The sequence below is a fragment of the Globicephala melas genome, chromosome 17, assembly GCF_963455315.2.
Source record: "Globicephala melas chromosome 17, mGloMel1.2, whole genome shotgun sequence".
NCBI classification, from domain to species: Eukaryota; Metazoa; Chordata; class Mammalia; order Artiodactyla; family Delphinidae; genus Globicephala; species Globicephala melas.
In genome coordinates, this window is record NC_083330.1 from 48,645,995 (window position 1) to 48,659,133 (window position 13,139).

The window sequence follows — 13,139 nt, forward strand, 5'->3', positions numbered from 1 at the left end:
ACACAACTGTTTTTATGTTACATCAAAACTCTCCCCCTGCTCTAAACTTTCTGTGGGAGGAAGCCCTGATTTGTACTGCTTGACAGTTTCTGACAGCAAATGCTACAACTCTCACCATAGCTGATTTCAGGTTACCAACGTGACATCAACCAGCACACAGAATTCCTGACAACTGAACATTCTGCCCTGTGATCCAGAACAGGCTGGCTCTGGCACACCACTGCCCATAATCCACCTCTTTCTCCCTCAGACCCCAAGCTCCAGGTTTGCTGGCCTCCGAGGGCCAGGCAGCCTCTTCCATAATCCTGCACTCACACGCATGCTCCTGTATCTGCCGGTAACGATGTACCTGCCAGGTCCTCCCTACACATATTTCTGCTACTTTACTTCTACTCTTCTTGAGTCAATAAAAATGTCCCATTGGATGGCTTGCCTGACTCCCCCAAGAAGTCTCAGTTACTCACCCCTCTCACATTTCTTTAGTAGGGGGATGGGACCACCGTGTGGTATTATAATCTGTCTGTTTATATGTGTGCTTTCAGGTTGTTTGTGAAGTTGTGCATGAAACCATAGCACGCAGCCTGGCACACCAATGAATAGCTGATGAATGAACGACTTGAAAAACTAAATCCTAAGACAATGGACTTTTTCATCAGACCTGCACAGTACATTTTCAGTCTGATTCAGCCTTTTAAAAGGATATGCTCTGACGAAACCGTAAAATGAGATAAAATGATAAAGATAAAATATGAAACATCTGAAAACAGATATGTGTTACTACTGCCAGGCTGCTTAATAATGTAGAAAAATCATTTTTGGCTTACTTTATTTTTTATTTATTTATTTTTAAAAATAAATTTATTTATTTTTGGCTGTGTTGGGTCTTCGTTGCTGCGCGCGGGCTTTCTCTAGTTGCAGAGAGCGGGGGCTTCTCTTCATTGCGGTGCGTGGGCTTCTCATTGCAGTGGCTTCTCATTGCAGAGCACGAGCTCTAGGAGTGAGGGCTTCAGTAGTTGTGGCTCGTGGGCCCTAGAACGCAGGCTCAGTAGTTGCAGCGCATGGGCTCAGTTGCTCCACGGCATGTGGGATCTTCCCAGACCAGGGCTCAAACCCACGTCCCCTGCACTGGCAGGCGGATTCTTAACCACTGCGCCACCACGGAAGCCCATGTTTTACTTGCTTTAATTTTCACTTAATATTTTGTGAATTTTATTTATTGATTGGATCTTTTTGGTTCAAAGTCTGAGCCCAAGTGTTCGGAGTCATCCTGCTGTTGAGCTCACTGCTGTGATAAAGATTAGCCGAGTGCTACCTTCTCTAAAATATCGATTTCTCCAGGGTACCTGAATTCAAAACTTCCCTTTTGTAAAACATAGCCGTAGCTGGATTTACCAACAATGTAAGTTGATCAAAAAATGGAAAACTATTACCAGTAATATAAGTTATTCAGTTCAACACTGAAATCCAGTGACTCTTAAAAAACCAGGCGAGGAACTAAACCTGAACTGCAGTGCCTGCCTCTGCCCTCCCCACCTCTCTATTACACAGACTCACTTAATAAACCTTGTCCCAGAGGAAAGATAAGGTGCAAATGATTACCTTGTCTACAGCTGTAAGTAGTTTAGATCTGTATGCACATCAGAGAAGGCCGAACAGCCAAATGCAGAAGCCTTCCAGGGGGAAGAAGCGTCACCAGCAGAAATAGCACCACTTAGCGCTTTTCAATGCTCATCAGATTCCACGATGATGCCGCTTAGCTTCTATATTTGTAAAGAAGTCATCAATGCCAACCAAGGTGAATCTGTTTTCAACTTTGGGAAACTTGTATGCTTTCAGATATATTAAAGTGAAAGTGAAAAATGGTCGTTTTCTAGTCTTTTAGTATATTTGTGTTTTCCTTGGAAACTTTCATATAAATTCGAGGTCTGTAATTTTAGCTTTATTTTTTCACAAACATGTACTGTCGTGGATGGTGTCTTGTCTGCTTACCTTTGAAATTGAATCAGCTGGTTTAATGAACTGTCCGAGGTTTCTCTAAAACAGTGTCCTGAATCTTCTAGGCAACTCTGCCCTATCATATGCTGTTGTTATCTTTTCCACCAGCGTTTTACCACACGTTGTTTAAAAACTATGATCTCTTTCAGGGTGGAAAAAAATGAAGTGCAGTTGAAAAGGCAGTTATGCTGAAAGATAAACAGAGCAATATTACTTATCAGAATGGGTACAATTTTTGCTTGCTTAATGAGTACAATATATAGCCTTGCAGTATATACACAATGAGGAAAAAAAGCTTTATAACATATCAAGTATGCCATATTACTTCAGGCACAACTGTACAGGATACATATCTAGGCCTGAGAGTGTAGATAACAAAATATAAGTGCTTTGCCTGTCTAAACATGTTAAATAAATGAGCATTCACTATCGCATTCCAATACATTAGAAGATGTACTTGCATAGTTAATTTTCTTTTTAATGCACCACACGTGATCATTTGAAGCACCAAGCCAGAGTCTATCTTAGTGTTTGAAGAGAGGGTTCTTTTCATTTAAACAAATCTTTATTTAAATAAGCCTTTCTGAAAAGGCTCTTTGGCATATCTCCTTTTCAGGAAGTTCAATCAGGGTAAAAGGAGATAAAGAAGCTGCATTATAAGAAATATTATATAAGTAAAGATCACTTGGTGCTCACCCCCCCACCCCCCCAAAATAAATGGCAGCAGACTTATAAGGAGAGTAAAGCTAACTGGAATTTCACTTTAATGTGCTAAATTTTAGGAACTTTGTTTACTTGCTTTGTAGTTTTACGTATCATTCATTCATATATCATTCCCCAGTATCTGGGGAAGAGAGAGAAAAAGAAATAACTGCTTACTTCCATGAGGTACAGAAAGAGCACGTAAAGAGTAACTTCAAAGCCTCACCTGAAATAAATTTTGTGGTTGTATCCCTACCATGCTTGTTCTTAGGCAGTATAACATGTAATAACATGGTTGATGATTAAGTCAAGCGCTGGAAGGCAAACAGTTGACAAAACTCTCTACAGATTATGTCTATACTTGGTTATTAATCTTCTGCTACTGTTGGTCACTGAACAGTTCATCTGATGCAAGGAATACAATTTTCCACATAGGCAGGTACGAAAATTAATAAAGGGAAACAGCACTAAAATGGAGTAGGGAAGTCAGAAGGGGGAGCTGGCGTGTACTACTTGACTTCAGTGTAGATCCCAACAGGAAGAGATGGACTTTGCATCTCCATCAGGAAGTGACACTACTTAATACCTCTCAGCTGAAGGAAGAAAGCATTTCTCCTTGTCTGACAACAGCTCAGCCAATGAAAGAATGTAACAACTCAGCCAATGAAAAGCCACTATATTTGGAACTTTCAATTTCCCCCAATGAGCTTTTTGTTTATAATGGCCCCACCCAACCTCCCCTTCTCTATAAGAGTTTCCTCTCTTTTGTTTCACGAGACTTTCATGTGGTTGACCATAGCTGCCTGTCCTGAGTTGCAGCTCCTTGCTATTAAACTTGTGTCGCTGGTAAAGTAACTGGCAGTTTTATTGTTTTAGGTTAACAAAGGGAAGAGGAGGACAGCCGTTGTCTTGATCAAACACTCCACCCCAGTAGAAACTGATGTGAAAAACATGAGAAGGTCCTATTGACATCAATCCAATGTACAGCAGGCTAGAGCATTCTATGTCAATTCTTTTTCTTTTTTCTTCTTAATAGGGGGTCAGCTTTGGTGCACGACTACGAAGGCCATCTCTGAGGGTGAAGAGCTAATTGCCTTTGTGGTGGATTTTGACTCAAGGCTACAAGCTGCCAGTCAGATGACTCTTACAGAAGGGATGTACCCGGCGCGCCTGCTGGACTCAATTCAGCTGCTCCCTCAGCAAGCTGCCATGGCTTCTATTTTGCCTACAGCTATTGTCAATAGTAAGTGCTGAGTGCAATAGCCCAGTACAATAGCTTTGTAGTGGTGATGGGTATTTATGGGAGAGAAAAAAATAATGTCTACTGACAGGCAACCAGGGACAGACTTTTTTCTCCAGTGTTATGATTTTATTTTATATTCTCTCCAATTTTAAGTGTGTGTGTGTGTGTTCACTTCTCGTGGGAGTATAAAAGGAATAACTTAAATTCATTCATTTCAGGTTGGATTCCTGAATGTCACACAGAAAAATCTGACATTCTAAACTAAACAACATTCAAGACGATTTAGCTATAAGAGGTCCAACAGCTTTCATTGTCGCTCCTATGGTAGAATAGTTTTGGTATTAAGAGCCATAGAGTTAAAACATAAAATAAGAAAAAGGACACAAAATCAAATTTGATTAGATACACTAATGAAGGGGAAATGTAGGCTGGATGAATCAAGACATCAGCTAATGTAAAAAAAAATAAAGAGAAGAGAAAGAAAAATACGTATAATCTTAGAATACTTTATATGGAGAATTTTAAAATGTGCCCTGGCAAATATACCTTTGTGATTATAGTCTGTTAAAAGGACTATTGAACTTAGTTTGTATTTCCTTGACATAAAATCAGTGATCTAGGAGTCCCAAGATCAGAATTCTAGACTCTGCTCTGCTTTTATCTAGCTCTGTGAGAAAACGTGAGTACATCTTAAGAGGAGAATAGATTCTCAAGCCAGTGGCAAGTGAAACATTGCATTGAGTCAAAAATGTCCTTGAAAATCCCTGAGACTTTGAATGATGCAGAAGTCTAGAGACTACAATCATGTCTTATATTATATATGTATACATATATACATACATATATATTCAACAGTAATTATGTTCTTGCTGTAACAGCATCCTTTAGAATGAAGAACTTCTCAGGTGTATCTGGAATTACTCTGCATCCAACCAGTGGATTCAGTGTACACAACCCAAGCTACTATTTCTGAATTTCCTTAATGTAAATGGAGTTGTTTTGTTTACTGAATCTTTAGTTTGATTTGAATAGTGAGGAACTTGAAATAACATGGACCCAACTTGAAACTGAGGCAAAATGATTTTGTTACCACGTATTCTAGGAGTTTCTTATATTATTGTGACACTCCAGTGTGTGAATGTTAATTCTAATTATATTTGAAGGAATATTCTGTTTGCTTTCTATAGCAAGATAACTATTAATCCCAAATATATCACCATAGATGCATACAGGCTTTGTTCTCATTCTTAAATTAGTTAATCAGTTAAAGTCATCCTGAAAAATAAACCCTTTACTATACACTGGGCCTCTGAAAAGTATAAATGTAACTAAAACTTGGGTGGGAGGGGCTAAATAATAAACAGCAGTAGTATATAATTTTGTAATTAAATTGTATTTTAAAATTCTGTATTGTACCTGCTGTCCTTACTTCTCATTTGCTAGAATTTGGTCCTTACTTTTCTCCTTCTCTCCTTCAACAGGATCTCCTGAGCCAACTCCTTCACTATCATGTGTTCCAACTCACTATACATTAACAGTTTATAAATCACAAGTCCAGCTGTTTCTGGCGAGTTTCAGACCTCTCTTGCCATCTTTGCAATGTTCCTGTCTCTTTCTCACAGAAATATCTACTCCCACATATCTACTGTGACCATATGCCCCAGTGTGCCTGGATTAATCCCAGTTTACAGTGTTATCTGCCATCCCTCTGATCAGAGGCACTACAAAAGTGCCAAGTTTGCACAATACAGTGTCAGATTTAGTCACTCCATATGTGCCCCAGCCTGAATTCATCACCCATCTGTCTTCTATTCCCTGTAGAGATGAATGAAAACATCCCTTAACACAGAAATGCCAACAAGAAGTCTAGGCACCGAGGAGAAACCTTACCTTCTGCTCTAACATCTAATTGCAAAATAGTGGTCATCACTTCCAGTCAGTTCTGCTTCCTCAGTATAACTTTGCTTCTCTCTGTCCCCCTTTCATTGAGGCATTATGGAAGAGTGTTTACAGCAGGGTTTTCCAATCCCAGTTCACCCAGTTGCATGATAATGGCAAGTTACTCAACCTCACATTCTTCACCTATTAATGAATGAGGGGAAAACACAGAGAGAGAAATTTTCCATGAATAAATACATGAGAAATACATATCATACATATTATAGCATGACTTAACAAATAGTACATGACTATTAGCTACAATTTAAATTCTGTCATATTTCACTTAGATTACTGCAGTTGTCTCCTACCAGTCGTAAGTCTTCCTTCCAAATTCACTACCTTCAAAACTCCACTGTTAGGATTATATCATAGCTGATTCTGTCAGTCTATTGCTTGAAATGATTCAGTCATTTTCCATAACCATTGAGATAGAAATCTAAACTTAAAAAAGCTGACAGGGCCTTTGGGAGTCTGTCCCTGACTTCTACAACCTCATCTCTCCCAGCCCCTTGCCTGAGATTACAGAATAGCCTCCCAGCCTCCACCCAGTCCCTCTCTCAAGCTCGCATAGCTGATCCCTTGATTAGGAGGACACAATCCTCTTCTCCACCTGACTAGCTTAATTTCATCCTTCACAAGGCAGCTAAGGCATGTCATCATCTTCCCTCTAAATCCTTCTCTGACTTCTTCAAGTACCTCCATCACTGTGTGTGGTCATCACGTTCTAATGTAATGAACAAACGAACCACTTGTTAACCAGCCCCAGGAGATCTAAGCTCCTTAACAACAGCTGTTTGGTCTCTCATTTTGTTTTACACCCAACTCAGCATAGATCTGGCACTAAGGAGGTACTCTGTAATTAATTTATTAAATGGACCAATGATGTCAGGAGTTGGCATCAAAGCTAACTTTAGTTCAGCCATTAGATCCGTTACCTTTTAACCAAGCAGATAAACCAATTCACATTGCTATTTATAAATGCCTATTTTTCTAAACTATAAGTACAATATAAACAATTTAGGATTAATCTCTTTTGCTTTATGTTGGGATTCTCCTAGAGTACCACTTTCTAAAGAGTCTGTGGGAAGGTAAACTGCATTAAGTGGAACATTTCTTTAAAAATAGTCCTGTACTGTGGAACAACACCCAAGACTGCACTAGCCCCTGTCTGATTGCCTAATTCATAACCTGGGAGCAGACTCTGAGAAAAACTGAACCAAATGCTGCTTTACCCATGGTTGGCTCCAAGTGGGCAGCAGCTAACGTGTCCCTGTGTTTCTGCCTGCAGAGGATATATTCCCTTGCAAGTCCTGTGGCATCTGGTATCGGAGTGAGCGGAATCTGCAAGCCCATTTGATGTACTATTGCAGTGGGAGACAAAGAGAAACTGCTCCAGTGTCAGAGGAAAACGAAGACAGCACTCCTCAGATTTCCAGTATGTGCCCCTTCCCACAGTGCACCAAGAGCTTTTCAAATGCCCGAGCTCTAGAAATGCACATGAACTCACACAGTGGTGAGTGCCTCTCTTGTTTCTTCTTCTACTCCAGGAGACCCTCTTCTTTCTCTACATATATACGTACATTCATACATCTCTATCTATCTATAAAATCAAACTTAAACTTGCTGGACCAGCTGGTTATTATCTTTTGTCCCGAACAAGTATACTCTATTCAAAGGACTTGGGTCTGAATTATTTTCTAATGACTTACAGTGCTCAGTTTACAGGCTAAATCATTCTAGTTTGTTCTCAACTAAAGTAATTATGCTGAAAAACAAGTTTCTTTTTCTTTTTTTTTTTTAAGCCTGTTCTTGAGAGCAAGGTGGCAACTATTCCCATTTATTTTGGAATTGTATGCCCAATTGTTGTCAGTATCATACATAGTATTCTAATTCCTATATTTTAAAAACAACTGAAATGAATCAAATGTACAGAATTATATTAATTTTAGATATTTCTTTGAACATTCTTGGATAGGGCAAACCAAGGTTTGGGAATCATAGTTATTCAGAATATGAAACTTGTAAGTCACCTCCGGGTGACTTCCTTTGCTGTTTTTGCTTGGGTTGAATAATTAAAAATGGAAATAGGTGCTCAGTTTAAAAAAACTAACTCCAACCTCCAGTGCTCTAGTACAGTGCAAGCTTTTGTCTTTGCACCTATAAAAATAAGCTGTTTCCTTTCTACTTATTCTCTTCCCTCTCCCTACAAAGAGCTGTCTTTATGAGGTGATAAAGCAGGGGAAGCAGAAACAGGTTGGTTGTCTCACATGGTGAGTGTAAAGTCACGCGCAAAACAAAAATAGAGATAGAGGGATCTTCCCAGCTCAACAGGAAAATGAGTATTGGATTAGCCAAGGAGAAAAGGAGACAAATAAAAGAAGTCCCCTTTTATCTCTATCTCTCTGCCATATTTTCATCTTATAAATATAAAAGACAATTCTCATTTAAGTCTAGAGGGCAGAGAGGAGGAACCAAGCCTGATGTAACCATATGCCAACAAATGGGAACAAGAGTTGACCTGAGTAAGTAAAAGTATCCAGATCCTGATTCCAATTCATAGGGGAAGGGGTCCCCCCGACCAAGTAATTCTTCAGACACCCACTGAGTGTCTTGCAATGCAACTCCGCTCAATTCTGACACTATGCAGGGAGAGCATTAAATTCCCCAGATTAAGGGGTCAGTCCTACAAGAGTGACTCCCCCACCGCCACCCCAATGCAGACTTTAGTCTTTTGTGCTTCTGACCAGTCAGCTATAAATCAGAGGTCACCAAGACACCCCCTTGGTTTGACTGCTTTGCTAGAGTGTCTCCCGGAACTCAGAAAACCCATTTGTTCACCAGATACTGGTTTACTGTAAAAGGATATAACTCAGGAACAGCCAGATGGCTGAGATGCATAGGGCTAGGTTTGGGGAACGGACAAGGTGCTTCCAAGTGCTCTCAGAGCCTGCCACTCTCCCCAGATCTCCACATGTTTACCAACTGAGATGCTCTCTGAACTCTGTTTTTTGTGGGGTTTTATGGAGGCTTCATTAAATAGGCAGGATTGATTAAGTTATTGGCCATTGGCAATTGAACTTAATCTCTAGCCCCTCTTCCCAGAAGTGGAGGAGGGGAAGAATGAAAGTTCCAACCCCTGTAATCACAAGATTGCTTCTCCTAACAACCACCCATCCTTAGGTTACCTAAGGGCTTTCCAAAAGTCACCTCAGTAACATAACAAAGCCACCTTTATCACTCTTATCACAGGAAACTCCAAGAGTTTTAGAAGCTGTGAACTGGGAACCAAGGATAAAGACCAAATATATATGAGAAATAGATTTTACTCATCAGAATGACCAAATACATATTCCTTGTAAATCACAATATTGCATTGAGGCTTACCCACCAGTCAGTGGTGATATTCAAAATATTTAATAACTGACTAAAAACAGGCCATGACCAATCAGCATGGATGTCGGTCCTAAATGACTACATTAATGTACTGGTACCAATATCAGCCCTGGATAGAGATAAACCATGTTTAGCAAAACCAATGAATAAAATTCTAAATTTGTACCAAAGATAAATTAGTAGGTTATTAATTACTTTAGAAAATGGTTTCTATTTGGATTCTTTTGAATAAAGACCTAATCTGGTACACTAAATGCACTAAGATTTATTTGATTTGCACATAGGTTATCACTATCAACTGTAACTAATGCCTGCTTCTTCCTAATATAGAGCATAGTGCTGTGGTAAGAAGGTTATTGGATTAGAAATTATAAAATCTGAAGTTTAGTCATGGATCCATCACTGAATAGCTTTATTACCATAATCAATTCCTTTAGCCTCCTTGCATGTGTTTCCCGACCTGTAACATTGAAACAATGATGCCTATCCCACTACAATGCAATAATATTCATGAAAGTGCTTTGGAAACCATAAAGGGCTGTTATTATCATCATCTATGATGAAGGACGTCACAAGAAAAACGTTACTATCACAAATAAGATTCCGAAAGATTTCAGTTCGTTTCTGCTGTGTTGGACACATGAGGTCATTAGTAACGGTTCATATCATTAGAAAACCAATATGTGTGGTTCTCAGTATTCTGATTTTGTATGTTCCTCCAGGAGTGAAAATGGAAGAATTCCTCCCCCCTGGTGCTAGTCTAAAATGCACCGTCTGTAGCTACACTGCTGATTCTGTGATCAACTTTCACCAACACCTGTTCTCCCATCTCACTCAAGCTGCCTTCCGATGCAATCACTGCCACTTCGGCTTCCAGACTCAGAGGGAGTTATTGCAGCACCAGGAGCTCCATGTCCCTGGCAGCAAACTGCCCAGAGAAAGTGACATGGAACACTCTCCAAGTGGAACCGAAGACAGCTTACAGCCAGCCACAGACCTGCTGACCAGAAGTGAACTCCCCCAGAGCCAAAAGGCCATGCAGACTAAAGATGCGAGCTCTGACACGGAGCTGGACAAGTGTGAGAAAAAGACTCAGCTCTTTCTCACTAACCAGAGACCCGAAATTCAGTCTGCAACAAATAAACAAAGCTTTTCTTACACGAAAATAAAGTCTGAGCCCTCTAGTCCAAGACTTGCCTCATCTCCAGTTCAGCCTAATATTGGGCCTTCTTTCCCCGTGGGACCCTTTCTATCTCAGTTTGCTTTTCCCCAAGATATCACAATGGTCCCTCAAGCTTCAGAGATCTTAGCCAAGATGTCTGAACTGGTACATCGGCGACTGAGGCACGGAAGTAGTAGCTACCCTCCCGTCATTTACAGCCCCTTGATGCCCAAAGGGGCTACCTGTTTTGAGTGTAACATAACATTCAATAATTTGGATAATTATCTAGTGCACAAAAAACATTATTGCAGCAGCCGATGGCAGCAGATGGCCAAGTCCCCAGAGTTCCCTGGTGTTTCAGAAAAGATGCCTGAGGCCGTGAGTCCCAACACTGGCCAAACCTCCATAAACCTTCTCAATCCAGCCGCTCATTCTGCTGATCCTGAGAATCCACTTCTTCAAACACCCTGCGTCAATTCTTCCACTGTTTTAGATTTAATTGGGCCAAATGGGAAGGGCCACGACAAGGACTTTTCCATTCAAGCTAAGAAGCTCTCCACCCCCAACAGCAATGATGATAAAATTAATGGAAAACCTGTTGATGTGAAAAATCCCAGTGTCCCCTTAGTGGATGGGGAAAGTGACCCAAATAAGACTACCTGTGAAGCTTGCAACATTACTTTCAGCCGGCACGAAACATACATGGTCCACAAACAGTATTACTGTGCTACGCGCCACGACCCTCCGCTCAAGAGGTCAGCTTCCAACAAAGTGCCTGCCGTGCAGAGAACCATGCGTACGCGCAAACGCAGGAAGATGTATGAGATGTGTCTTCCTGAACAGGAGCAAAGGCCTCCGCTAGTCCAACAGCGATTTCTCGATGTAGCCAACCTCAGCAATCCTTGTACCTCCACTCAAGAACCCACGGAAGGGCTGGGAGAGTGCTACCATCCAAGATGTGATATCTTTCCAGGAATTGTCTCAAAGCACTTGGAAACGTCCCTCACGATTAACAAGTGTGTTCCGGTTTCCAAATGTGACACTACTCATTCCAGTGTTTCCTGCCTAGAGATGGACGTGCCCATAGATCTCAGCAAAAAGTGTTTATCCCAGTCTGAGCGGACGACTGCATCTCCCAAAAGGCTGCTGGACTACCACGAGTGCACTGTGTGTAAGATCAGTTTCAACAAGGTAGAAAACTACCTGGCCCACAAGCAGAATTTCTGCCCGGTCACTGCACACCAGCGTAATGACCTGGCTCCGCTCGACAGCAAAGTGTTTCCGAATCCAGAAAGCGAACGAAGCAGCCCCGATGTCAGCTATGAAAGAAGCATCATAAAGTGTGAGAAAAATGGGAATCTAAAGCAGCCTTCCCCCAACGGAAACTTATTTTCATCCCACTTAGCAACCCTGCAGGGCCTGAAAGTCTTCAGTGAAGCCGCTCAGCTCATTGCGACAAAAGAAGAAAACAAACATTTGTTTCTTCCACAATGCCTGTACCCTGGAGCAATAAAGAAGGCAAAAGGAGCCGACCAGCTCTCTCCTTATTATGGAATAAAGCCAAGTGATTATATTTCTGGTTCTCTTGTCATCCATAATGCTGACGTGGACCAAAGCACAAACGCGGAAAATGAATCTCCCAAAAGCCAGGCTTCTTCCAATGGGTGCGCTGTGCCGAAGAAAGATTCCCTGCCGTTGTTGCCCAAAAATCGAGGCATGGTCATAGTGAATGGTGGACTGAAGCAAGACGAGCGCCCTGCCGCCAACCCACAGCGAGAGAACATTGCCCAGAATCCTCAGCATGAAGACAGCCGCAAATCTCCCTCCTGGATCTCAGAGAACCCATTAGCCACGAACGAGAACGTCTCCCCAGGAATTCCCTCCACAGAGGACCAGTTGTCTAGTATAGCTAAAGGTGTGAATGGCTCCACCCAGGCTCCAACCAGTGGGAAATATTGCCGGCTGTGTGACATCCAGTTCAACAACCTCTCAAACTTTATAACTCACAAGAAGTTTTATTGCTCATCACATGCAGCAGAACATGTCAAATGAAATCACAAAATAAATAAACATCACTCACCTTTGGTACCAGTGTTTAGTATGTTGTTCTACCCAGTACAGAAAAAAAAAAAAAAAAGCAAAAAAAAAAAAGAAAAAGAAAGCTGTTTGAATTACATCTGGGCAATCAGGAGACAATTCATTATGGCTGAGTTGAAGACTTAAGGTGTAATTTCATTACAGTCCATTAGTAAAGTGTATTATTGGTGCCATTTTAAAAGAAAATTAATTTATTTTACCAGCAGTATTCATAGCTGTGGTTATGTTATTTTTTATTTAAAAACTTTATATTAAAGTCATTTGTAATGTTATTGTATAGTTATTGTGTAGCATATATGGTTTGCACTGTATAGTAGCTTTTAAAGAAAATAGTCACAAACAATACAGAAAAGCATTTTAGAAATAGCTTCCAAAGCACTTGTGTATCTTGATTTCTTCTTATATGCTGTTGCAGATATATGTATATGCTAAAATATAACTTGCAAAGATGTTCTAAATACACGTGCTATAAGTTCGCCTTAAGATTTCAGTTCTTGGATAATCAGGCTCCGTTTGCACTTTATATTTTAGCAGATACAGTCTCTTAGTAACTAGGCTTTGCATTTGTATGTAGCCGTATGTTTCTGTCCATTTTCTTAATCTGAA

The 13,139-nt window shown here is 40.6% G+C and overlaps 1 protein-coding gene across 1 annotated transcript in view; it reads left to right on the plus strand.

Annotated features, from left to right (window-relative positions):
- The window catches only part of ZFPM2 (zinc finger protein, FOG family member 2), a 462,647-nt gene extending 450,050 nt beyond the window's left edge, over positions 1-12,597 (plus strand). Inside the window, exons 6-8 of the mRNA XM_030863080.3 lie at positions 3,734-3,940; positions 7,170-7,394; positions 9,997-12,597. Of these exons, the coding sequence (XP_030718940.2) occupies positions 3,734-3,940; positions 7,170-7,394; positions 9,997-12,488 (2,924 nt within the window). The 3' untranslated portion in view covers positions 12,489-12,597. The remainder of the gene's footprint in view (positions 1-3,733; positions 3,941-7,169; positions 7,395-9,996) is intronic.
- The last annotated feature ends 542 nt before the right edge of the window (positions 12,598-13,139 follow it).